At 37.5% G+C, this 27,205-nt stretch overlaps 1 protein-coding gene across 1 annotated transcript; it reads right to left on the minus strand.

Annotated features, from left to right (window-relative positions):
• Nucleotides 1-844: 844 nt before the first annotated feature.
• Nucleotides 845-27,157, minus strand: c3a.6 (complement C3a, tandem duplicate 6). Its single transcript, XM_079614536.1, has 41 exons — nucleotides 27,074-27,157; nucleotides 26,498-26,693; nucleotides 25,118-25,286; nucleotides 24,941-25,014; nucleotides 24,175-24,263; nucleotides 23,948-24,030; nucleotides 23,226-23,313; nucleotides 22,951-23,053; nucleotides 22,753-22,873; nucleotides 21,854-21,969; nucleotides 21,393-21,539; nucleotides 20,135-20,338; nucleotides 19,474-19,665; nucleotides 17,380-17,532; nucleotides 17,172-17,301; nucleotides 17,023-17,094; nucleotides 16,694-16,888; nucleotides 15,432-15,549; nucleotides 15,175-15,266; nucleotides 14,941-15,080; nucleotides 13,903-14,115; nucleotides 11,774-11,834; nucleotides 11,581-11,667; nucleotides 11,299-11,502; nucleotides 9,455-9,530; nucleotides 9,212-9,371; nucleotides 8,230-8,319; nucleotides 7,993-8,149; nucleotides 6,375-6,538; nucleotides 5,714-5,869; nucleotides 5,558-5,617; nucleotides 5,394-5,484; nucleotides 5,253-5,301; nucleotides 5,051-5,141; nucleotides 4,053-4,142; nucleotides 3,570-3,675; nucleotides 2,181-2,270; nucleotides 2,005-2,085; nucleotides 1,833-1,916; nucleotides 1,537-1,672; nucleotides 845-1,386 (listed from the first exon to the last, which is right to left on the minus strand). Exons 1-41 carry the CDS (start codon nucleotides 27,142-27,144, stop codon nucleotides 1,245-1,247), a joined length of 4,941 nt encoding a protein of 1,646 aa, XP_079470662.1. The 5' UTR covers nucleotides 27,145-27,157; the 3' UTR covers nucleotides 845-1,244.
• Between the last annotated feature and the right edge of the window lie 48 nt (nucleotides 27,158-27,205).

A 27,205-nucleotide genomic window follows, 5' to 3' on the forward strand; every position in this document is an offset into this window, starting at 1 on the left:
TGTCATGGAACGATGTGCTGTTATCTGGCGTTATCAGCCTGCACATGCAAACTCATAGGGAACATGAAATAAAAACCACAATTGCTCAACAGGTCAAGTTGCCGTTAGTGTTTGTAACACTGCTGCTCTATTTTATATAAATCTTTATGTGACCCTGGACCACAAAACCAATCACATGGTTACATTGTTTGAAATTGAGATTTATACATAATATGAAAGCCGGATAAATAAGCTTTCCATTGATGTGTGGTTTGTTAGGATATATTTGGCCGAATACAACTATTTGAAAATCTGGAATCTGAGGGTGCAAAAAAATAGAAATATTGAGAAAATCTCCTTTAAAGTTGTGCATTTATGTTCACGATTGTGCTGCATTCACTCACAAAAATACATGTTTTATATATTTACGGTAGGAAATTGACTAAATATCTTCATGGAACATGATCTTTACTTAATATCCTCATGATTTTTGAAAAAATAAAAATCTATAATATTGACCCATACAATGTATGGTTGGCTATTGCCACAAATATACCCGTGCGACTTATGACTGGGTTTGTGATCCAGGGTCACATATTATAGCTCTAAAGGACTTGTGTGTCTTTCACCTTCATCAACCTTATTTAAATTATGATTAATACTAAATCCTGAGAAATACAGAGTTGTTTGATCTCATGTAACTATGCCATAATTTTACTTTTCAAAGGTCTGAAAGTTCAGAAGTTGATGCAGATATCCGGTTTAGACGTTTATCATCATGCATGGTCTGTCGTTCACAACCAGTGCATTTTGCTGTTGTGTGTGTAGGTCAATACATAATGTCTGGTTTTGCAGCCAAAGAGTTGAGAACGGAGAACAAATTAATTTTATTTGGCTAAATTGTTCAAAGCTCAGAAAGTACAAATGATACAAATAGACTGGGGCGAGTTGTCACATGAGGAAAGCTGTCATTATGACTAGATCACAGTCTAGTACGTTACACTAATGTGTTTTTACTATAGCAGTGGTTGCAGATTAAAACACCAAGACATTTGTCAATACAATAATTCATGTGAGTTCAATGCACATACCCGGCAATTGGGACATGTTGTCAAAAAAGTAAAATGTGTAACTCAATGTAAAATGTGTGACACCTTGTCCCAGTTTTCCCTATTACAGAAAGGTTGACGTCAGTACATTGATCATTTCTTTCAGTGAATCTGGAAATAAAGCAACGTTCACCGATTTCACACGTGATGAGATCTTTATGTTGTGCATCCGAAGTTGAAGAGCTGGTCAGCGAGTGCAGCGATGCCGGCGTACTTGTCCTTGTATTTTTCAGTTTGGGTCTCCTCTTGTGTCGGCCAGTATTCAATCCAGGTCTGCTCACCCAGGCTGTACCTCAGTCTAAAAAACAAACACGCCAAGATCAATCCATACTGTGTGTGTCAACTCTAGTCTCATAGATGACGCAGTTTGGAGCGTCTGAAACTGAACTCGAGTTCAGACAAACAAGTGAGAGAGAGATTGTCCTCGTAATGTTCATAAAGCTCCTACCTTCCACCAATCCTAGGAAGTGATGTGGTTTGGCCCATGATCAGGTAGGTTTTGCCTTCTTCAAGTTCAAGAAACCCTCTACAGTAAGGATGAGCCAAGAAAGACCTGGTCTGCCCTTCCACAGCTGGGTCAGTGCCTGAAAACCACACAGATTGCAGATTACCATGCAGACTACAGTGCACTTCAGTGTTGCAAATTAACTTTAGCTACAAGCACTATGATACTGGATGGCTGTTGTCAGTTTTATCTATGTTTATTGTATCTGTCCCTATACAAATAAAACATTAAATAAATACCTTCCTTCAGCACTTGTTCAATGGTCATGTTGTAGATGTCTGCTTGCAGTGAAAGCTGCTTTCCCACCACCCTGGTTTTATAAACTATAAGAGAAGTGAGTAACAGCAAATCAATCCCAGCTCTTCACACGGACAAACACATTCACAAAAGCAGAAAGCTGTGTGTGTTTACCGTAGTCAACTCCATGCGCACAGGCCCTATCAGCACGCTGAGACTCTTTAATGTGATGCTTTCTTTGGAGACTGCAGTTCTCTGTGAATACAGACAGCTTTATCTACAAGCATGCACAGACACACACCAGCCTCACAAATCAACTCAGTGTGTATTCAGGTCATAGACACACATACCTTCGGCACACTCGCACAGGTCTTCATGGCAGAGTCTGTTCAGCGCTCCGTCTCTCTTGTGAGGATGGAAGAACTTCACACAACGATCATCTGCGTGTTAGATTCAAGTCACCATGAAACTGGCAATTCTTGTTTTTTTATGGAATATTGTATTATGCCTTTTGCAATAAGTTGACCTATTATGCCCTTTAAGAAGATTTGATTTTGTTTTTAGGCTCTACTAGGTTTTGATGCTTGAATGTTCAAAAAACACATAGTTTCCCCCATATTCTCTATTGTTGCGGCTCCTCTCTTCCCAGTCTGTCAGTAACGCTCTGTTTACTTCCTTCTCTATGAAGCACCTCCTTCTGAAAATCACACTGTGCTCTGATTGGTCGGCTGGAGCAGTGTGTTGTGATTGGTCGAGCGCTTCGAGTGTGTTTGGGAAATGTCCCTTACCATAACTGCCAGTTTAACACACTACTAACTAACTCAACCAAGCCCCGCCCATTTATTCTGCATATTAAGGCGTTTCAGGAGTTCAGAAACACTGACACCGATATAGAGAATAACTCCCGCCGGAGGGACTTTGCAGAGCTTTTTCATGCTTGTTCAGACAGCAACATTACACACTAAAGAACATTTTAAATGTAAAAAAAGCATAATAGCTCCCCTTCAAATTCATGTGCCTCAATCCTTCAAATCAGAATAACTTTTCCTGCAACGTCATCTCTTCTCTGATAATATGTTTACTGGGACGAGGGCGGGGCAACCTGTCACTCGCATGAGATCGACCAATAGCAGACCAAAACCATTTAATGAATTGCCTATGGACAAAATGAAGTCCCGCCCCACATATTATCCTGTTCCAGAAGCGGTTTCACTTGTATATACGTCACAATAGTGAAGAAGACTAATGCAACTTCTGTTTAATGATGTGTATACTGTTCTTACACAGGTGGAACTCGAAAAATTTTAATATGGTGCAAAAGTTCATTTATTTCAGTAATTCAACTTAAAAGGTGAAACTAATATATTATATAGACTCATTACATGCAAAGTGAGATATTTCAAGCCTTTATTTGTGATAATTGTGATGATTATGGCTTACAGATATGAAAACCTTTTCACCATATTCTAATTTTGAATTTGGGGTTTTCATAATCTGTAAACCATAATCATCACAATTATAACAAATAAAGGCTTGAAATATCTCACTTTGCATGTAATGAGTCTATATAATATATTAGTTTCACCTTTTAAGTTGAATTACTGAAATAAATGAACTTTTGCACCATATTCTAATTTTTCGAGTTTCACCTGTATGTATACAATATGCCTTTTCCACTTTCTTCCCCTGTTTTCAGTGTTAACTGTGTATCGTGTGTGTGTACATGTGACATCACGCACCTGGAGCGTTGTACTCATACACAGTGACACCGGCGGGCTGCAACATTCCCACTTCATTGATCTTGTGCACTCTGAAAGCAATCCTTTCCCTCTCTTTATGAGAAACCTAATGAGACACACTGGCAATTATTATGACTTAACATTCACAAATCACTTTTGCATTTATGCAGTCCAAGTATTTCTTATTTCCATACATGGGTAATAACTTTGTCAGCCATCGTTTTAAAGAGATTCATACAAGTCATACTGCACCACCACACAAGTGAATGTTATAAAGAAAATATTGACACATTTAATGTGAATAAATTCAACGCATATCATTTTGCATTGATCAAATTGAATTCAGCCAAATTGTGTTATGTCACAGTGTTATATCATAATTTCATTCTGGCTACACATTAATTTACACAGCGATTTTACTAGTTGTTCACATGTTTGGTGTTCAGAGTCTCTCGTTGGTGTTAAAGGTTTAGTTTTCAGTACCTTATTCAAGAAGATGATTAGCGATCCGCGCTCTGAAAGCTCCATGTTCATCTCAAATCTCTCAATGTACTTCTCTTTGCCTTTAGATAACTAATGGAATTAAATCAGAGAAGTTCACACACTTGAGAAAATTATCCATTATAGAACCACATCCATAATATTACCAGTCAAAACCGAGAATTATATATGTGACCCTGGATCACAAAACCAGTCTCGAGTCGCACGGGTATATTTGTGGCAATAACCAACTATACATTGTATGGGTCAAAATTATAGATTTTTCTTTTATGTTAAAAATCATGAGGATATTAAGTAAAGATCATGTTCCATGAAGATATTTTGTACATTTCCTACCGCAAATATATAAAACATGTATTTTTGTGAGTGAATGCAGCACAATCGTGAACATAAATGCACAACTTTAAAGGAGATTTTCTCAATGTTTCCATTTTATTGCACCCTCAGATTCCAGATTTTCAATAGTTGTATCTCGGCCAAATATTGTCATATCCTAACAAACCACACATCAATGGAAAGCTTATTTATTCAGCTTTCAGATAATGTATACATCTCAAATTCAAAAAGTTGACCCTTGTGACTGGTTTTGTGGTGCAGGGTCACATATAATATAAAGGTGTGGATGAGTGCAATTTGATTGTGGCTCAGTGAGTTTCAGGAAGCACACAGCTAACAAAAATAAGCTAATGTTTTGCTAATGTTCCCATTAAGGGGGCATTTATAATGACAGCGCTTTCACTGAAAACTTGTTATGTGTTTTGGCCATTCATTTATATGACAATGACATTTTTGGAGGCCTGAAAACACACATTTACGAAAACGATACCGTTATCTTCTCTGTGTAAACTACAAAAACGCGAATTTGTGAAAACAAACGGTGACGTCATGCGCGTGTGTGTTATGTGTTCAGTCTATAGGTGTGTAGTGTTTCTTTACAAAGTGACATGTGGTATTATTCAATTTCTGAATCGTTTTTTTACCTTTGAAAGATCAGTGTCATCTACTTTAAATCCTGTTAACAGGCCAACATCCAAAACAGACATGGCAGCATCTCTCGCTGGGTTCTTGAAACTGCACAGATGGATTAAAACAACGCATGTTTCCATCAGTTCATGCTCACATTCAGCTGAAGATGCAAATCTGAAAGGATCTGCTTTTACTCTACATTCACTTTTTACTCACTAGGTTTCAATGGTGAGCAGGTAACTTTCAATGGCTCCTGGATGTGACACTGCACGCAATGCAGATTGAGAAGATATAACACTGTTAAACGTCACTAATAAATGAAGAAGACATGAATGCAGATGAACTGATGACTCCTACCGTCAAGCTGTTTCTCCATCTTCACACTGAGATCAAACGCATTACAGTCATTTTCTCTCTCTTCAGGCAGGGCATAATACAGAGAAAACACCTGAGGACAGATCAAGCTGTAAATCTTATTGAATAACATGTACCTGAAGTCGTGAGCGCTCACGAATGCTCACCGAGAGAGTGGCCATCCCGTTCCCATGAGCAGTGACGTTGAATTTCTGTGTCAGTTTGACCTGTTGCGTGAACATTTTACATGGAAATCAGAGAAATGCATAAGACTTGAAGGGCAAAAGCGAACTGGGCATGTTCACTCATATTTGTTCGTTCACCTTGTCTGATCGCGTCACATGTGTGTTGGAGCGAGTGAAAGTCCATCTGTTATGTGTTGTTCTTCCCTCCACAGAGAGTTCAATGTTCAGATTCATGTCCTGCTTCTTCGCTTCTGTACGATATTCAGCCACGGCCTGGAAAACGATGATGTTCGCCTAAGACACGAGGCAGAAAAATATACAGCATTCCCTTATTCATGAAGCAAATGCTCCAGTTGTTTAGGGGAGGAGAATGTATGAAGAATGTATGTCATTCTTACATACACCTGAAACTCGAAAAATGTGAATATCGTGCAAAAGGGTGAAACTAATATATTATATAGACTCATTACATGCAAAGTGAGATATTTCAAGCCTTTATTTGTTATAATTTTGATGATTATGGCTTACAACTTATGAAAACCCCAAATTCAAAATTAGAATATGGTGAAAGGTTTTCATATCTGTAAGCCATAATCATCACAATTATAACAAATAAAGGCTTGAAATATCTCACTTTGCATGTGATGAGTCTATATAATATATTAGTTTCACCTTTTAGGTTGAATTACTGAAATAAATCAACTTTTGCACGATATTCAAATTTTCCGAGTTTCACGTGTACAGCACTTTTAACCTTGTCAGCAGGTTTATTTTTCAGCAGTAATGAGCGGCTCTGTACCTGTGTGGTTCCACTGGCTCCATAGTGAGCTCTCTGTGCTCTCAGCCAGCGTACGGCCGCGCCGGCGCGCTCGAAGTCCTTCACCTTCACCAGCGCGAGAAGCGCATAACCTGTGGCCTCCAGAGAGTGCGGACGCTGTCCAGGAACTTGCCAAAATGTACCGACTGTTCAGAAAACACAAATGGAAAAGGTTCACATGGACACAGGGTTGTTATGGTTTATTTGTTATTTTCAAATCAGTTAGTAATTTGTTTGCCATTTCAGTTTAGATTAGCTAGTTTTATGTGTTAAAGTGAAATCAAAATTGAGATTTCTTTTCTTCTTTTTTAATATTGATGATTTATCCGTGTGCACAATTTTTTATTATTATTCATGTTCCCTCATAACAGTGACATCTCTTTTCTTCTCTGATGACGAGGGCGGAGCAACCTGTCACTCACATCAGATCCACCAATAGCAAACCACAACCATCCAATCAATTCCACAAGCCCTGCCCTACATTTGTTCTTGTTTGAGAGGCCGTTTCACTCTGATATACGTCACAATATAGGGGAAAAAAGACTATCGCAACTTCTGTAGGAATACGATGCCTATCATCACTGTATACATTTACATTTACATTTATTCATTTAGCTGACGCTTTTATCCAAAGCGACTTACAATTGCTATATATGTCAGAGGTCGCACGCCTCTGGAGCAACTAGGGGTTAAGTGTCTTGCTCAAGGACACATTGGTGTCTCACAGTGGATTCGAACCCGGGTCTCTCACACCAAAGGCATGTGTCTTATCCATTGCGCCATCACCACCCCTATAAGTATACATATATACTTATAGGGGTGGTGTAATATGTATATATGTATACACACCCCTGTAAGTATACATATATAAGCTCCTTCAGTATTATCAGCAGATATCGCGTTTCTCAGGAGCGAATTACCCTCCTCCCTCCCCAGCTCCACCTCTCATCCAGTCAGGATTTGGCATTCTGGTTCCCCTTGAATCAGAATAAATTCTCAAATTATGTTTTACTTTAAAATCTTGAATTAATGATATCTGCCATGCATTCATGTTGGATCTGTTCTGTTAACCTTAAGGGGGGTTATTGCTGCTCTTATCCATGCTAGGCTGCCCAGAACAGAACCATTCCGCCAATCCAAACCGTATGCTAATGGTCAATCGTATCAATTGACGAAAGTGGTCCTGACAGAAGTATCGTTTATCTCATTGTAACTTGTATATTTCTAGTATTAGTTTTCTTCATTTATAACTCAACACATAAACTGTTCCATCTAGTTATAAAAACACAACTGACACTTGATCAGAAAATGCAGGAAGTGAACAGTGGCTGGTTGTTTTACATGTCAATCAAACATCGAATTGGTCCTTTCTGCAACACACTGATAGTCTAAAGGATTGAGAGAGTAACTGAAAATACAAAAAGTCCTTTACTCAGAATTGAATTAGTATTTGTCGATTTTATTTGTACTTTATTGTCCATCCATTCTCCAAACCACTTGTCCTATGTAGGGTCGTGGGGTAATTTCCTGGGTTTATTTATTTACAAACTTTGAATAGTGGCTGTAGTTGCGCTGTTGATTTGACTGTAATGTCACTGACCTTCGTTCTGGCTGGAATGACTCATCAGGATGTCTTTATTGAGTTTTCCAGCATGGGCCAAAGCGTAAGAAGTCACAGCGACAGCATAAGTGCTGGTCAGACTGTGGACTCTCAGCGTCAGGTAATTAACGGCTCTGTTTATACTGCTCTGAAGACTCTAGTGTGGAGAGAGAGAGACTCAGTGAGACTGATGTGACGTATCATACAGTGCTGTTTGTTTCCAGGAATCACACTTACAGATTCAGCGCAGATCTTACTGCCCTCTTGCATGGCAATCAGAACGAATGCAGTTAGAGAGGCGTCGCTGTCTTTCCCCTGTACGTCACCCTGGAATTAACATACATTCAAATAAACCACATCCCAAACAATTGTTAGGAAAAAAACTTAAACACTAGTTCGCCTACTGCGGCATATTGATATCTTCCTTTAGAGCTTTTTCTCCAAATTATTTAAAATTATTATATAGTCAAATTAACAATACGTCCGACCCTTAAAGGACAATTCCGGTGAAAACTGAACCTAGGGGTAATTAACACATGGTTACCGAGTCGACCGTTCTCTGGGATGCGTTTTCATGATAATCGAATGTAAAGAGTTTTATCTCTAAAAACAGATTAGCTTATAACGCTAGTATATGGGGCAGAGAGTAAGTTAAAAGAAATCGCTAGTTAATACCACTAACAAGGCTCAAAATAGCCTCACACTAACACGGTCGCATAATGAGGGTAGCATTATGCGAAGCATTGAGAACTTTGTAAGTGTTCAGACAGTTTAATAAGAAGATACTTTATAAAGTACACGTCGCGTATACAGGCAGGTGCCATCTTTGGAAAACAGTCTGGACCAGTCGAGCCACGAACGCCGTGCTAATTAGTGAGCTGGTCGATAGGTTTAAGTGGCTCGACTGGTTGATTTCTTTTTACTTATATTCGATGCCCCATATACTAGCGTTATAAGCTAATTCGTTTTTAGAAATAAAACTCTTTAGATTCGATTATCATGAAAACACATCCCAGAGAACGATCGACTCGGTAACCATGTGTTAATTACCCCTAGGTTCATTTAGCGCCGGAATTGTCCTTTAAGACAACGAACACACTATTCACATTCTCACTAGATTATTTAATTTTTATACTAATAATATTCTACACTAGACATTCAAACATCACAGAGGAAGTACCATTTTCTGAAACATGTATGTACACCAAATGAAACGTACAAGCATCTCTTCATGCATGACGGCGGCGTCTTCTTTAAACGTGCCGTCTGGCTGCTGTCTGTCTGTGGCCAGCCACTTGAGGGCGCTGCAGATCACATTCTCCTCTATGCTGATCAGATCGCCGGCCATCGCAAACACTTTCGCCACATATGCCGTCAACCTGTAAAATGACCAGAAAAGAAGAGGTGAGAAACGACATGTAACTAACTGATCAGATAAATATGTCAGGAGCGCTCGTCTCACCATGTGCTGCTAGTCGTGCTCATCGAGGCAGCAAAGGACCCGTCTGGTTTACGGAAAGTTAGCTCTCGCTGATAACCTTGACAAGAATGATACAGTAAATAACTTACCACTTACCACAGCTTTTGTCAGCATAATAGAGAATATTCTGTTTCTGAGGGATCTATTAAAGGGGACCTATTATGCTAAATTAAATTTTTTACTCAATGTTTTTACATTATTGTGTGTCTGCAAGTGTGTGTACACACACAACCACCCACTCCTTTTTTATATTCCCCATAAATCAGAAACTGTGTCTCTCCTCCAATCACCTGACTCCATTCTAGTGTGCAATGCCCACTTTCAATGATGCAATCAGTTCCTAGTGGACAATATGGAAGCCCATTTCCACCACATAAGAAAAAAAAACATGCTTTTGAAAAGAATCATACTTATGATATACTAGTCGAAATTATGATTTACCAAGTCATAATTATAACATAAAAGTCAAAATTCTGACATTAAAAAGTCAAAATTATGACATATTTGAGATTCAAAAGTCAAAATTATGAGTCATTATGGCATAAAAACTATGACATACAAGCCATAATTATGAGATGAAAAGTCAAAATTATGGCAAAGTAATAATTATGAATAAAAATGTGAACTTAATTGAAATTGAAAATCGAAATTATCATTTGATATAAAAAGTTAAAATTATGACAATAAAGGGTTAAACTGACATTATAAAGTCACTCCTTTGATATAAAAAGTTGAAATTATGAAGGTCAAAATTATGACACTGTCATACTTAAAATTGGAAGGTCGAAATTATGACAGTCATAATGAATAAAAAGTCAAAAGTATGACAGCAAATGTCGAATGAGTCATTTATGCCATAAAAAGTATTAGCCTAAGTACTATGATTATGAGATGAAAAGTCACATTTATTACATTAAAAAGTTGAAGTGATGAAAAAAGTTTAAAATTATGACATACTAAGTCATATTTGAGATGAAGTCAAAATTATGTCAACATACTGTCACTTGAGATATAAAGTCGGAATTATTTCAGTCATAATTTTGACTTGAAAGGTCAAAATTATGACATTAAAGGTAGGGTAGGTAGGATTTATATAAAAACTTTTTACCAAATTTGATTAAACTTTCTATATATATCAATGCATAATTAAAATGTAAGTACTCTGTTAAAAAGAGTATAAAAATCGAGTGACTCTAGACCGTTTAATCTTCATTAAACACAGCTCATTATTTCCATTCGGGACGAATCACAGGATTGGCTTGCGCGACTGTCACTCTCCGTCGCCATGACTACCGCCGTTATTACTGGCTCTGCCCACGTGCGCGCAGTCGCGCACCCGTTTTTAGGTGGGACTGAATGGAATTAATGAGCTGTGTTTATTGAAGATTAAATACACTAGAGTCACTCGTTTTTTTATACTCTCTATTTCAGAGTACTTGCATTTTAATTATGCATTGGTATATAAAGACAGTTTAAACAAATTTGAATAAAAGTTTTTTTTAGACAATTCTGACCTACCCTACCTTTAAAAAGGTGACATTAATTGTGACATTATAAAGTTGAAATTTATGACAGTCATAATACATTTTTTTTTATCTCAATTTCAACTTTTTAAGTCATAATTTAACATAATTATGACTTAGTATGCCATAATTTTGACTTTTTTTGTCATAATTAAGATTTACCAAAGCATGATTTTTTTTTCTTTTTTATGTGGAAATAGGCTTCCATAGGATAAAGCTATGCCCCGCCCTTCATTTCTACTCATTAAATATCATGTTTCTCTCAGAAATGCATCATATTAAAAGTGAGAGTGGTCAGCTGACCTGTGTTGATATGGTTAATGGCTTCATTACGGCGGTCCATGCCAACAGTCTCCCACTGCTTAGTGCTGTCCAGATAAAGAGTGGCAGTGACAGGTAGAGTCATGTAGATCATGGTCTCCTCTCCATCACCACGGGGCTGGACAATAAACCGCCCCATGAAGTCTCCACTGATGGCCTGCTCGATCATCTTACTGAACTCCTGACCTTGAGTGACACACAGCGGTCAGGACTGGATGAGCGGATGGACAAGCAGAATACATAAGCGTTCAGATTCCTCCTTACTCTTGACTGTGATGTACGTGTTAGCGGGTGTGTTGGGGACCTGGGTGTCTGGTTTGAGACTCCTGACGGACACTTGTTGTACTCCACCTGTCACACAGGTTCAGATAGAAGGAAGATAAAGGGTGGTGAGGTTTGAATCTGTCATCGGAGGGGCATTTTTGGATATTTTGGAGGAAAGACTCCAACAACTCACCCATCTTAGCAGGATTGAGCTCGACGTTTTTCTCCTGTATCATAGTGAGCACACCCTCAGACTGAAACAGAGAGATTGGGTTTGATCTGTTCAGGGTGTTTGAATCACATAATGAAATCAAGCTTCTATAAATGATAGTAAATTGTCAAGTGTATTGAAAACCAAACAATGCATGTCTTAAATACTTCATAAATAAAGCAATTATCATATCGGATCTGGTCTTTAATAATGTTTTCAAAATGTTAGTACAAAGACGTTTACATCATTCAAGTAACGTTTTTTTTTTTCTGAAACGTTTTAGTTTGATGCTTTTTAACCCTCTGGTGCTATTCACATGTCGGTCAAAAATGACAGATTTTTTTTTACATTTAAATTAAATAAATGTACTATATTTTAGTTTGATAATGTCTTTTTTATTTAATATTTAGAATTTTTAGGGGATTTAATGGTACTAAATTATATTTACGCTGTATTTTTAATCCATGTATTAACTTTGAGCATTGACTTGGAAATTACATTTCAGACTTAAACTGTCGTAAATCTTTAATGCTTTTGAACTCTTTTCAAAGACGACACTTGGCAGATTATTGCTGAGATAAAAAAGTTTTAAAAAGTTAACTTACAAAAAGTTACAGAATTTTATGTTTATTGTTATGAAAAATGCATAAAAAAAAAAATTTGTTTTCAGTAAGATTATGTTTGGCCGCAGTACCAAAAGTTTCCACTAGATGAAATTTGTCTCCCATTTATTTCCAATGCGCTCATTATTGACTACCAATTAAATTATTATTAAATTAAATTATTATTATAATTATTAATTATTACTTTTTTTGTGTTCACACCAGAGCATGTGAGCGGAGCGGTAATACTTCCGCCTGAGCGGAGAGCGCCTTTCTGAAGATTCCGCTCCGCTCGCTCCGTCCGCTCAGCGCCGCTCGCTCAACCCAGAATGCCCTATTGTGATTTGCTAGTTCGAGAATCTGTGAATTAGCTAAAGCAATAGTGGGTTGGTTATGGAGTTGAGTGCTGACTCAAGTTTAAACACATCACAGTGCTGAGCCAGTAATGCCAGTAAGTCATCCAGGTGTGCTTTGATAAGATGTTGTTAAGTGCATTTCACCTGTGTGTGCTTTTATGAGCATGATGATAGTCCAGATGTGTTTTGTGAAGTTCTACATGCATTTCATCTAGTTTGTGTGTGTGTGTGTGTGTGTAGTGTTTTAATATGCTTGTTTTGCAACTGCAGTTATGTTCACGGAAATAAAATAACGAAAATCAAATATACCTTTTCAGTTATTGCATTTAATAGGCAAGTTTGCCAAAGGACTAGACATGTTTTTTAATTAATTTAATTTAATGCATTTAAATGAATAAAAAGAACAGACTTTTATTCAGAATCACCCCGAAATAACTTCTATTTACAATCCTAGCTACTGTAATTTATACATTTATTCCAGATATTCATTACAAAGTACAAACAGAAAGAAAGCAAGTAGCCTACAGAGACATTTTATGTCTGAGCGGAATTTTGTTTTACCGGTGAGCGTGAGCGGTTCATCAGTGGAGCGTTCGTTTTGGACGTGAGCGTCTGAGTGGAGCGCACGCACATAGAGCGGAATATTGAGCTGAGCGTCACACTGCTCCGCTTCGCTCACATGCTCTGGTTCACACAGCAAATGCCAAAAGCTTTACCAAGTTCCGTACCATTCCGATAAAGTAAAACAAAATAAAAAAACGTAATATTTTTCGGTCAAAAATGAACGAAGGGCATCTGAGGGTTTTAACGTTACTACTTGTTTCAGAATGTTTAGAGAACGTTCAAAAGTAACGTTTCCATAATGTTTTCACAGTAAAGTTTCCTTGATATTCATATACTGTAACCAAGACCAAAAAAATATATATTTTTAAAGCATTTAAAAAACTGGAAGTTTTGAATGTTCAGGGAACATTCAGAAAAAGCGTTTCCATTTCCGAAGTCCATTTTTGGGACTGATATATAAATGATAGCATTATAAAGTAGGATTGTTATTGTTGTTTTGAATGCTGTAATTTTGCATATTTATGTGATGCCAAAAAAAAAAAGCTAATCTTTGTCATTTTATCAGTGGGCAGACGGGAAGTTCCCTCACCACCACCCTCAGGATCTTCCTCACTCCATCACTGTAGACAGAGTCATACGCTGCTGCCTTCACATCGATCCAGTGATTGCCCAACTCCAGGGGAATAATCACATACGGGACGGACCTGGAGGACATGGACTCGACCTCCACTTCTGTTTGGTAGGAGCCCTTTCTGCTGGCGGAGCTGCAAATGTGTTCAGTCTCCATGAACTCAAGCCGTGCCTGAAGGAGAAGACAACAGTTGGACAAATGCACCCATTAACTGATGTGTTACTGTGTTGTGTGTTGTGTTCTGTGCTTTGTGTGAGATTTATCATTTGTTAAAGTCCCCCTGTAGTCAATCATTTTATCTCTTAAAACTCATCTCTGGTCTCCAAAATGTCATATTTAAGTGTTTTTTCCTTGAAAAAAAATGTCATGGCTTAAAATATCTTGAATGTAACTCGACACCCTTGCCTTATTTAGTATAATCGGTTCTATGAATATGCAAATGAGCCCGCCTCCACTCACTCACTCAGGTCAGAGATCCACTGGTTGACGATCACACGTTGATCTGATTGGTTACACGGTACTGTGTGATGTCAGAAACACCAGCGATTTCAAACCGTGTTTTTGAGACTGTCTTTGGTTCACTGCAGTTTTAAGCAGAAAATACTCAGCAATGCTGTCGACTTATGAACTTACACATGTTTTCTGTTAAAGGATATCAAACACACCACATAGACATATAAACAACAATAACAGCTTGATTTTCACCACAGGGGGACTTAAAATAAAATAAAATGGTGCCATACACAGTTGGTTAAAGATACCTTGTTTACTTGTTACCTAAAAACACTAAAACTTTGGAAGATTTAGCACTTACTTCTAGTGCTTACTGTCCTAGCCTGGTCCTTGCAAATAACCATGTAAAACCTGTGAACTTGGACTCCATAAGTAATGTATGATTAAAACAACTCTAATTTGCCTCACTGGCACATTTATCCTAATGTTAATAAAGTATCTGACACCATATTGGGTGATTATGTTTTATGGGTGTTTATTTACCCTAATTTTCTTCTTGGTGTAGTTGTGAAGGATGGCCCTGATTTGTAGTTGCTCATTGCGCACAGCTGAGAACGGCACCTTCAGGTCAATGAAGAACCTCTTATAAACTATCATCTCGTATGGGTCTGCCACACATATGCCTTTGGAGGAAAAGACAGCAATGGAGTATTAGCACGATGGTACAGGTCTAAAACAAGGTGAAAAAAGTCTTTATCCTAACGGAACATGTTTTACCGTGAGATTTTGACAGGCTAAAAGCGAAGATTTGCCAAGTAGTGATAGATTCTTTAAGGTAGATTCTGTTTTTTGTGATCGATGTTGTTCCACTGGGACAGGAGGAAGAAAAGGGTTAAAACAGATAAACAAAGTAAAATACCCACAAAGGTTAGCAGTAAATGTAAGACTATCTACAGATAATAAGTAACTAGTAACAAAAAACAATTTCCCATCACTTCTGCTAATTTAAGATTAAAAGTTTGTCTCGTACTCACCATAACTTGTTATTAGCTGGGCAGAACGGCAGAGTCTCCTCTGTCCAAAGCCAGCTCTCTGGAAACTGTGTACGTGATGTGATTTCATCAAAACTCTCATAATAGTCACTGTCCTCACCTGTCCAGGTTAACATAAATATAGTGTGAGCAACTAGGAATTCACTTCACCCATTTACTCATCCATCATCAATCCTGGTGTTTCTTTAGGAAACCCGTAAACGCAAACGAACAGTACTTCCAGTCTTACAAATTTGCATACCGCCAGTCTATGATTTTGATTGGCTGCTTGCGAACAACATCTATGTTAGCAAGGTTGCAGACAAAAAAGATGAAGATCAGGATTAAGTTCAAAATATGAAGTTTTAATAACAATAATCCACAGGGCAAGACAGAAGATACTTCAACAGAATGCTAACGCAAACGAGACCGGAACACCACTGAGTGAAGGTGACGAACTAAAATACACAGGGAGAATTAACTAACTGACGAACAGCTGTGATAAGGACTAGTGTCCATGGAAACTGAAGAATGGCGGGAAAATCAAACAAAGGAACACATGTGACTAATGAAAACATACTAAAAGTCCATGAAAGCGAAACTAAGAAAAATAAACTGACACTATCATTACTGTTCGTATGACTGTGTATAAATTGCTGAAGAAGATCCGGAGCTGAAATTCAGATATGGTAATGAGTGTTTGGTTTCCGACACATGCTGTAAGGCCATCTGACCAATCAGAATAGAGCAGACCAATCACAACAGACTGGGCCATCTGACCAATCAGAGCAGACTAGACCAATCACAACAGACAGAACTATCTGACCAATCAGAGCAGAGTAGACTGAGAAAAGAACTGATGCTGCAATTAATATTATGGGAAAATTAAAGTGTTTTTTTACCTTGTTTGGTTGCATGTAAACATTTTGTAGTAGACCTCAAAAACAAAATTAGGAACCTTTAAAAAGCACTGTAGAGGAAATATGGTTGTTGTGGCTAATGTATTTATTATTATAATCTGGGTGTTTGTTTGTTTCTATTGCTTGAATTTCCCTAAAGGGATGAAGTATTTATCATCATCATCATCACCATCACTTTAACAAGACCTGCAGTGTTTTATTCCAAATAATTATTTCATTATTAACCATTGTATTGCCATCTTATATGCATATTGTAAAGAATATGGGTTTGTTAGCCAGTGAAAACATGACACCGTGTTAAGATCATGAGTTTGACAATCAACTGAAGAATATTTACAAACGTACTCCGAGCCAGAATCATCTCCTCCTCTCCAGCCTCCATACTACGAGCCACCACGTCATTACAGCAGTGCAGGAAGGCCCGGACACATGCCTCTCCGTCTACGATGTACATGGCTCTTCGTTCACAGGTGTAGCCGAGTTTATTATCCCTCATGCCATCCACACAGCACTTCCTCAGATCACCTGAGTACTGACCAGCTGAGAAGACAAAGACAATCAGGACAGAAGGAGAAGAACTGCTGAAGAACGAGTACTGGAGCTTATTCATCCAAATCATTTCCTTTCATCCTTTACTGTCGGTCAAGTAAAAAAGAAAAGCTCCAGCTTCTCACCCAGTATAGTGGTGACCCGCTGAGCACTCTCATCTCTTCTTCTTCTCTTTGAAGGGACGGGACACTCTGGCACTAGAGGATGTTTAAATAACAGGCTAAGAGATGTGTACAGCTTTAGAAAACTGAAAGAACATTATCTATATATATACCAGTTCTGGTGTTGGTTCCTCCTGCAGTGCTGGACTCAAACATCAGACCTGCATCACTGAAAACCCCCATACTGTCCCTTCCACCTCCTGCCGTGCAGCCGGTGTCATGCTTCTCTACAATGTCGTAAATCTAAAGCAACAAACAGACCATTTATAAGACAATCACAAGTGTGCAATGCCTTTTGAGGTGTTGATGTAGGACCTCCACCTTCATCTGAGTGAGTCTGTTCTGGTTCAGTCCATGCACAGCTTTATCCACCGCCACCAGCCCAACTTTAGCACCAGGATCTCCAGTTATCAGCAAGCTGAACTCTTCTCCTGGCTCGTAGATCGGCCGAGGCTCCTTCACCTGAACCTTCAGCTGTGAAACACAAGAAACACTAAGGACCCAACTGGAAGAATCTACTGGACCCTACACTCAAAAAAATAAATTGTTGAATGAACATGATTTAATCGTATCACCCATTATGCATCTAAGCAAGATTTGAATATTTTATTTGAACACAATATTGGTTTGTAAATTGAACATGATTGTAATATGTCAATGCAACTTCTTTGCAACTAATTGAATCAACATGTTTGTATTGTGTTAGACTAATCAAATGTATTCTCATTCACTCAAAGCACAGGAAAGCAGAATCACCAAAGGAGAAAATCTAATGTGTCACCATTATGGAGATCAGTGTGTGTTTTAGTTGGGCTCTTCACCCTTAAATTATTAACTTTAAACTTTGTTTGGCTGCTGTACATAAGTTATAACAGTCAGATGAACAAATAGGAACAGTGATCTGATGGTGTTGGTTGTGTATTAACATAACCATTATTTCACAATCATTTAACCTGAATCACTGAACTCATATAGAGTCCAATTTATGATTTAGGTTTATTTTATTAATTTGAGCTGCATAATATGTTTAGCTTTTTCAATGAAATTAAATGATCAAATCAATAAAAAAATATATATATATACACATTTCTTTTTTCGGCACACACAGACATCAAGATTTAACGTATGAACCTCAGCAATGGTGAGAAACAAATCACCTCTGATCATAAGCTCATTATTTATTCATGCAGCAATGCATGATGGGAGCTATGAATGAGTTTTGATTGGTGCAACACAGAATGCACTGCAACATGCTTTATAAATGTCACCATAGTTGAGATTCATACACTGATTCTTGATGTCTGTGTGTGCCTAAAGAGAAATGTGTTTATGTATATATTTATTTTTATTGATTTGATCATTTTAATTTCATTGAAAAGGCTAAAACTATTATGCAGCTAAAATTAATAAATTAAACCTAACTCATAAATTGGACTCTATATGAGTTCAGTGATTCAGGTTAAATGATTGTGAAATAATGGTTATGTTAATACACAACCAACACCATCAGATCACCGTTCCTATTTGTTCATCTGGTTGTTATAACTTAAATACAGCAGCCAAACAAAACTTAAAGTTAATAATTTAAGGGTGAAGAGCCCAACTAAAACACACACTGATCTCCATAATGGTAACTTAAAAATTAGATTTTCTCCTTTGGTGATTCTGCTTTCCTGTGCTTTGAGTGAATGAGAATACATTTGATTAGTCTAACACAATACAAACATGTTGATTCAATTAGTTGCAAAGAAGTTGCATTGACATATTACAATCATGTTCAATTTACAAACCAATATTGTGTTCAAATAAAATATTCAAATCTTGCTTAGATGCATAATGGGTGATACGATTAAATCATGTTCATTCAACAATTTATTTTTTTGAGTGTACTAGTATATATTCCAGCTGATCATGCATTAAAGGGGTGATGAAATCAAATTTTCTTTGAGCTTTTGACATATAAGAGGTCATTATACTATAAGGAGATCCTGTAAGATTCCGCCTCCGGAAAAGAAAATCAACGCCTACTTCAACACTGCCTGTTTAGCCCCGCCCACCGATTCGCGCATTACATTAAACTCATTATAATATGCAACACTGTTATCCAATCATCGCAGTGGGCGTTTACTTCCAAGTCTTCAATGCGACACGCCCATAAAAACCGAGCGTTTCAGGACCTAGGCTCAAAACCATGGTAGAAAATAGCCTATTACTTCTTCATTTTGATGTTTTTGATTGTAAAAACTAAGCGAACGTCATAAGTTGACCTCAGACTACAATATAAAAAAGCCAGTTCATGACCTCTTTAATATAATTGAATTTCAGACGCCACTGATCCAAACGAGAAACTTTTGAAGCTTAGTGCCAATTCTTGATGTCTAAAAGATCTATAATACTAATACGTGGTTGACCCACCGTTCCCATGCACGTGTCCTTCACGTCGACCCAGACTGAATCAGACACCACCTCAGACGAGCCCACATGGTAATAAGCCACAAAGCGGAAGGACGGCACCATGTCTTTGGTCACAGGTAGAGACAGAGTCACTAGAGCTTGTCCACTCCTCTTAAAACTGCTTGCTTGAACAATCTGACCTTTACTCAAGATCTGTAAATGAGAGGGAAATTTGACATTTAACCTTGACATTCATGCAGTAGGTTTATTCTTCTAGTAAATGAATATTTGTTTATTTTTATCAACTGATGTGCCAATTAATTATTATATTAATCAATGAATACTGAATGGGCATTACAGAAAATGGTTTTATAATTCAACGTATAGTTTGTATATTGTAATTCTGTCTGATTGAGACTTTGGCACCTGATCAATTTGTGCTATTTTTGGATTGTTGGTCTATATAATATGTACAATAATGCTTTTCTAATTCACTTTTCCATAAGATAGAACTTTTCAGAGCAAATTCATGCTATATTCGTTGTGACATTTGGTTCAAAACTGCATACATTTTTTTTTGTGATCGATTAATCAACAGCATTGCTACTAGCAGAGGTAACAGGATATTGATGCTATAATTAATTTCAATTAGGCCACAGACTGAAACAGGTCTGTCTCTCACCATGTAGGTGAAATCTTGATCTTTGACTCCTGGACTTCTGCCCAGGTTCAGATTGACTTTCATTTGATCACCGATCTCAAACACAGGAGTATCAATGCCGACGTGCAGGTAGTTGTTGGAGCCGCCTTTAGTCTTGTAGGCCTGAGCCGTCATCTTCTTCACTGCCTGCTGGTCGTCATCTAATTTTGGATCTTTGGTTTGTACCTGGAAGTGAAGAGATGATGATTTGATGCTATTCTAAGCTAAAAAACAAACATAAAATGACAAGAAAAACGACAAATTAAACAGCCTAAGCTTGTGTCCAGGGCTGGTCTCCATTGATAGTGTTAAAGGGATACTTCACCTCTGGAAAGATGAATGTGTATTTAAAATGGGTCATTTATGTAGTAGAAATTATTTTTGAATTTGCCAGGGATTTTGCGATCGCCCAAAATGTCCAGGATTCGGCTTTTGCGTTCTACAGTCGCCATTCCTCATGTTTACTGCGGTGAGCAGGACGAGACTGGCGGCCGCGGGAGAACGACGCGAGGCCGGTGGCGTGATTACTGATGAGCGACACCTGTGAGACGCACCGGTCTCGTGTCTCTCACGGAGGAGCGGGAATTTTCTTAGCAATGCTAAAACGCACATCAACCGATCACTTGTTTAGCGTTCATGTAAACACTACATTCAGATTCACAAAAGGTGTGCATGTAAACAATGAATGGCGACTGCAGAAAGCTAAAGCTGAATCCTGGACATTTTGGACGATCTCGACAGCCGGACATGTCCAGGAAAAAGAGGATGGTAACCGCTACTACTCAGCTTTCTCCACAGAACAAGAGCCTGTTAGCTTAGCTTCCAAATAAAAGATGGCTGACACTATTTGTACATTCTGTGAGTGAGATCTATGGGCGGGTTGAAAACATGCGGATCTAGCGCCTTCTACTGGCTGTAGTTTTTAGATTCTGGCTAAAAAATCTGAGGATTTTTTCCAAACAAAAAATACATAAATCTCTTGTCTCAGGGGGATATGAGGGAGGAAAGCATGGTAATTCAAAAACACTACAGGTTTTCTACTGATAAAAAGCTTAATGCTAAATCCTAAAGTATCCCTTTAAAGACCAGTTTGACCAGACTATAAGACAAGCTAGACTAGCTTAAACCACATAAAACCCACATGCAATCTTAGGCTGGTTCAGGGAGAGTTTTTTTTTCCAGTAAGCCTGCGATAATTCAAACTCAGCAGTTCAGTAATAAACCAGACATCAGGTCTTACAGTGATCTCTAGTGCGGAAGATCCTTCGTGAGAATTGACTGTAAGCTTCGCAATGCCATTGGCTCTCGTTCGGCCTTTGACCCCTCCAGGATTGACCTCTACTTCCACATTTTCAGCAGGCATCTTGTCCGGGTCTGTTAGATAAACCTATGAAAACATCAATCATGTTTTTGCTAGACCCGACTGACTGTTTCTACATGCCATTTAATGGTGTGTTCAAGTCATGTTGGATAGAAGGTATAAATGAGTTTAAAGTACATGATCGGCAACACAGAATCGTAATAACAAGTGGGGAAAATAAGTCAAGACTTTCTGAGTTGGAGGCGTGACTATAACATGGCCGACATAGTTGCTTGATCTCATAATCATGAATTACAGAAACAGCAGGCCAATCAATTTTTACAATTTCTTTATCAATATAGACTGCTTATTCTTTTTGCAAGAACTGAAATGTCTCATACCGAGATACTGAAGGGCATCCCAGGTTTGAAGAATTGTGGTGTTTTTTCGAAGTGGATGGTGTACGGTGACGTCACGATCTGAATGCCTTTCCTCTGGGCTTCCACCATTTCACTGCCTGAAATACACACCAAATTGTGACAATTTTTTTTTAAATATTATATAATATATTTAAAATCAATATATATATAAAAAAAAATTACATATAGCCTATATATTTATTTTATGTTATCTTTTTAAACATAATAATCTGGCAGTTGTAGTTGTTTTTCAGCTTCTCACGCCATTAGTGCTGTGTTTTGTAAAACTTTTTTTTTTTTGGGTGTAAAATTAAAAATAGTAGCAGTAGTTCTGAAAAACCCATCTTGAGATCCTTGCGTTCTGCTGTGCACCATTCAGAAAAGTCATTTATTAGACATTTTTCAATCAGATTTTATGTACGACTTAGAGAGTGTATTGCATTATATAGTATAAAATATATGTTTATTTAAAAATAGCTTAATTTTTTGAACATATTCACACTAAATATATGCATTACAGCTAGGGCTGTGCGATATAGCTAAAAAAAGATCACGATATAATGTTTTATATCGTTCGGTATCGATAATTATTGAAATTTTTAACAACCATTAGATGTTGGGCAAAGTTGCGGTGGTCGCGCCAGCGTGCGCGCATTTGAATGGAAATATTGAAAGCTATGTCGAACATTTTTTATATCATTACCGACAATGGTGTACCGTCGATAAATACCGATACCGTTTTATCGCACAGCCCTAATATTTACATAACACAATTTTCCATGAAATGCCTAAAAAGCTAAATTCATGCTCTATTTGTTATGACATGGCTCAGAAATGCATAAATTACTGTAGATTGGCACTGCACTTTTAATTACACTTACCAGTGTCAGTTAAAACACTGGCTGAAATGTAGATTGAACGTCCAACCAGTTGGCCGATGTCTGGGAAGGTCTGAAGTATCGTCTCCTTTGTCAGCTTGGCAGTACCTTCTCCATCTGATATCTGTGTTTTATGCAAATGCCATCACTTTGGCTGCATCACTTTAATAAGTCAGGTGTGTTTTCATCTTGGAAGCTCACCTGAACTCTTTGAAGTGAGGAAGGAATACTAGTTTTCCTCTCAACTTCCATCACACCAAACACCACAAACGCATGTCCGTTCACGTTGTTTCCATACAAGTATCTAGACAAACAGACTTCATGTGTGACATTAGGATTGAAGTGCTTTGGGTAAGTATACAACTTTATGGAGTAAACACAGCAAATGTGGGAGAATATGAAATGAAACGTATATCAATGCTTGGAGAGAATAATAAAACATAGTAGATCAAGAGACACAACAATTAAAGTCTTACCTGGCTTCAATGCTAACTGTCAAACTAGCATCTTTCACAGAGAAGAACGACTGACTGGGTGATAATGTGACTTCATAAGTGGGAAGCACTATAACAATAAACCCACATAACAATAATGAACACTAGAAAGATGATCATGTGCATGCTGTCGGTTACAAAAGTCAAATGTCACGCTGCAAAATCTGGCGTAAATCGCTTATGTAAGTAAGAGGAATAAGAAATATGTGAAAAATGTATATCAGTAGCCTACCATTGTTGTCATTGTTAACTAAAACTAAAACTATTAAAAGCATTTTCGATTACTGAAATAAAGCTGATGAAATTAGATGAAAAACTTGAAGTTTAAATAAAACCTGAAACAAATATAAAACTGAATGGCAAAAGCACAAGAAAAAATTACTAAAACTTAACCTACTGTAAAATATGAAAATGAAAACTAAAATAAAAAGCTAATTCGAACTATTAATAAATACTACAATAGAATATAAATACTACTAAAATAACACTGATCAAGTGCTGCTGACATTAAAGCAAAAGAGACACTTGTCAAATACAAAGACATTCTCAAATTCATGTGTTGATGATCTATTACATAACAATAAAAAATGAAATGCAGAAGAGATGTATTTTCACAAGTGGTCTCAGATTTGGGGTCCAACTGTATGCAGTATGTAATTTGTTATAAAGAAGAAAAATATGACAAATATAGATAAAGCTTCTACCATATTCTTTGACTTCGAAGTCAGCAGTGTAATTCTTTTGCGGCGTGTTTGCGAATCTTGTGACCACCTTCCAGATCCCAGGGCTACAAATATAAGCAGATCAAAAACAGACGATTACAGACATGCGAATCAATATCCTTCTCCTCTCGACAGACAAACCGAGTGATAATCCAGTCGGTTAACTTGCGTCCAGTTATGTCAAGTCTCAGTTTTCAGCATGAACACACCTGGCAGGCTGAGGTACGGCATATTTCCCTGATCTAATCCCTTGTTGTGGAAATATGGTTTCTCTCATAGTTGTGGTGCCTTGAGGATCCTTCAAGAAAAAAAAAAAAAAGATTTTTAATAATTATATATAATTTTATTTATACATTTTTTGTTTAATTACTGGTATAATCATATAGCTAATTATCAACAGCCAGAACAGATTCGGCACCATAAAAACAAAACCAGTAAAATTTACGTTGTAAGAAAAACAGCAGTTGCCAGAACTTTACCGCAAAAAAATACCATTACAAATATCATGTTAATATTCATCCAACTGAAGTACTAAAACCTGTTTTGTACCTTTATAATAAACTGACAATCGGAGGGAAAACGTTTTTCCACAAACTGTGGTAAATATTAAGTGCAACAAATACAAAACACCATCATGGTAAACCACATGACACTAAAATCATTAAATAAACATGAATTTAACTGTAATAAAAACCTCTTAGGTTAACAATAAGTTACCTTACTATATATGGTGAAAAAACATTACTTTATGGAAGTGAAAAGGTACACATCTTCTTATAATTTACAGTGGATTTGATTTATTTATTCCCAGAATCCCTTATCACACTTCACATTTTATGGTTTTATGTTGAAATAACATGTTTATGTTAAGTACATTAGGGTTTTATGCTGCATGATGTTGTTACATTGGCTTAATTTTTACAGTGCATTAATAATTTTTAGGAAAGTGTTAGTGTAGTTTTCTTTTAAGAGTACCATGATTTCCACTGATATTCCAGCATGTTCAAGTGGTTTCAGACCAGGAGTCAGCGAGAAGATCCTGTACTGAACTGTAGAAAGGATATTTTATCTTTTTATTTTATTTTTTAAATTGTTTATTTTGTGCTTTGCATGACATTCAAGGGGGCATCTAATGTTGAAGCTGTTTCTTACCTGTGCTAGCAGACGTGTAGATGGGCTTGTCTGTCTGTACAAATATATATCCAGACTGGAATGAGACCATGACCACTTTCTCCAGAGTGTGAGATGGAAATTGAGCTTGTAGATACACATACTGCTTCTCCAGAGGATCATCAGAGAAATAGTTCCTATCACTGGGAATCTGAACAGCAGTGCATAATAAGTAAGGAATAATTGACGACAGGCCGTTGAATTATTAGAAAAATAATGCACACCCGAGGTGGTAATGCGGTCACGACGCGAAGCGGAGTGGCCGTTACACCTCGGGTGTGCATTATTTTTCTAATAATTCAACGGCCTGAAGTCAATTATTCCGCTTATACTACAGTTACCACACCTAAAAATATTGTTCAGATGATGTATTTCAAGACGTTTGTAAAGTTTTTGTCATTTAAACGCTCTTGTATGTAGGACTAATTCCTTGCGCATCTAAACTGCATGCTCCGTTGCTAATTCCAAAACGTCATTTTAGAGTTAGTAACGGAGGTTTGAGCCGCTGATAGCAGAGTAATGCTGGACACGTAACGACTAGAAACATTCTCTGACTGTCAATGCAGCAGATTTTAAACACCGCTGTGAACACAGACTGAACGCGTATGATCAGTCATAAGTATCAAATTACATTCATAACCGGCCTTACAGTAGCCTAAGTGTGTCCCCGGCTTTATGCAGTTATTAATGCGTTCATGAGAGAGAGAGAGAAGCATGTGCGTCAATATTATTATTTATTTATTCAATTCGTTTTAATTAATTCGTTCATTCTCTTTTTTCTATTAGTGACAGACTAGCCCAATAAATGAAACACAAAGCCCTTTTAACAAGTATAGGCCTATCAATAATTATTTATTTGTTATATTATCTTCAATAATTACGAAAACCCATGCAACAGGACTATACATTTATTTAAATATTCAGTTTAATTTTCTATTGATTATGTATAGGACTATATACTTTATTTATTAAAATTAAAGTGCATGTTTCCATTGATTGTGAAGTTAGACATTGAAAACTGCAGATCAAGCGCATGGGGCTGCATGGCTTTTTTTGTTATGAATTGTATCGTATTGTCCGTTATTACAGTTGACTATGCGCAGTGATATGGAACTGTAATGCGGTTAAGACCTGCCTGGAACTACTTTAGCCGTGCGGTTCCCTGAAAATAATTGCACACCTCAGAACGTTCGTCAACCAATCAGATTCAAGCATTCAACAGCCCTGTAGTATAATGAAAGATCTACAACATGCATAAACAAAACTAACTGTAAATAAAATAGAAGATTGTTCAAACATGAAGTTTGCCCTCTGATGAATGACACACACATGCTTACGACAAAGTATACATAGTGGCATCACCTGTATATCTGTAAGGATCTGGTAATTGTTTTCTGCCGTCAGTGTCACTGGTTTGGACAGTATTTCCAGGTTCTTCTTTGGGTGGTTCTTCACTGAGATCCTCACGTTCAGGTCTCCTCCGGAGTAATCCTGCGCCTCCACAAATACGTTCTCTGAGGAACCCACTCTCAGCAAATTAGGAGCTGACAGAACAAACCTGAGGAGATCAAATCAAACAGATAAATCCTGAACACATGAAGGGAAATGGTCTAGTTGTCACTTTATTCCAGTGAATATTTAGCATGGTAGCTTTATTTTTTTAAATCCATAATCAGTTTAGAAGGATAGCTTAAAATGTCACTGCTACGCAGACAAAAAAAGATACATTGAACACAAGTATGTTGATCGCTTGTGACAACATGCCCCAATAGCATGGCACAGAGCTATCTCACTGTGGGGCAAGTTGTCACAGCGAAAAATATTAACACAATGAAACACAAGTTCTAACTCAAAACTTTATAGATTAACGAACCTAAACAGCCTGTCTCACCAAATAATAAGTAACCTATTCATCAAAACGGTGTGTTTAATACTCACAGCGGGTCACACAGTGTGAGGAGGGGTGAGGAGAGAAGAACAACAGTCAGACACAGCAGCTTCACGTCCATCCTGATCCTCTCTCTCTCTCTCTCTCTCTCTCTCTCTCTCTCTCTCTCTCTCTCTCTCTCT

The sequence above is a fragment of the Phoxinus phoxinus genome, assembly GCF_949152265.1.
Source record: "Phoxinus phoxinus genome assembly, chromosome: 6".
Taxonomy (NCBI): Eukaryota; Metazoa; Chordata; class Actinopteri; order Cypriniformes; family Leuciscidae; genus Phoxinus; species Phoxinus phoxinus.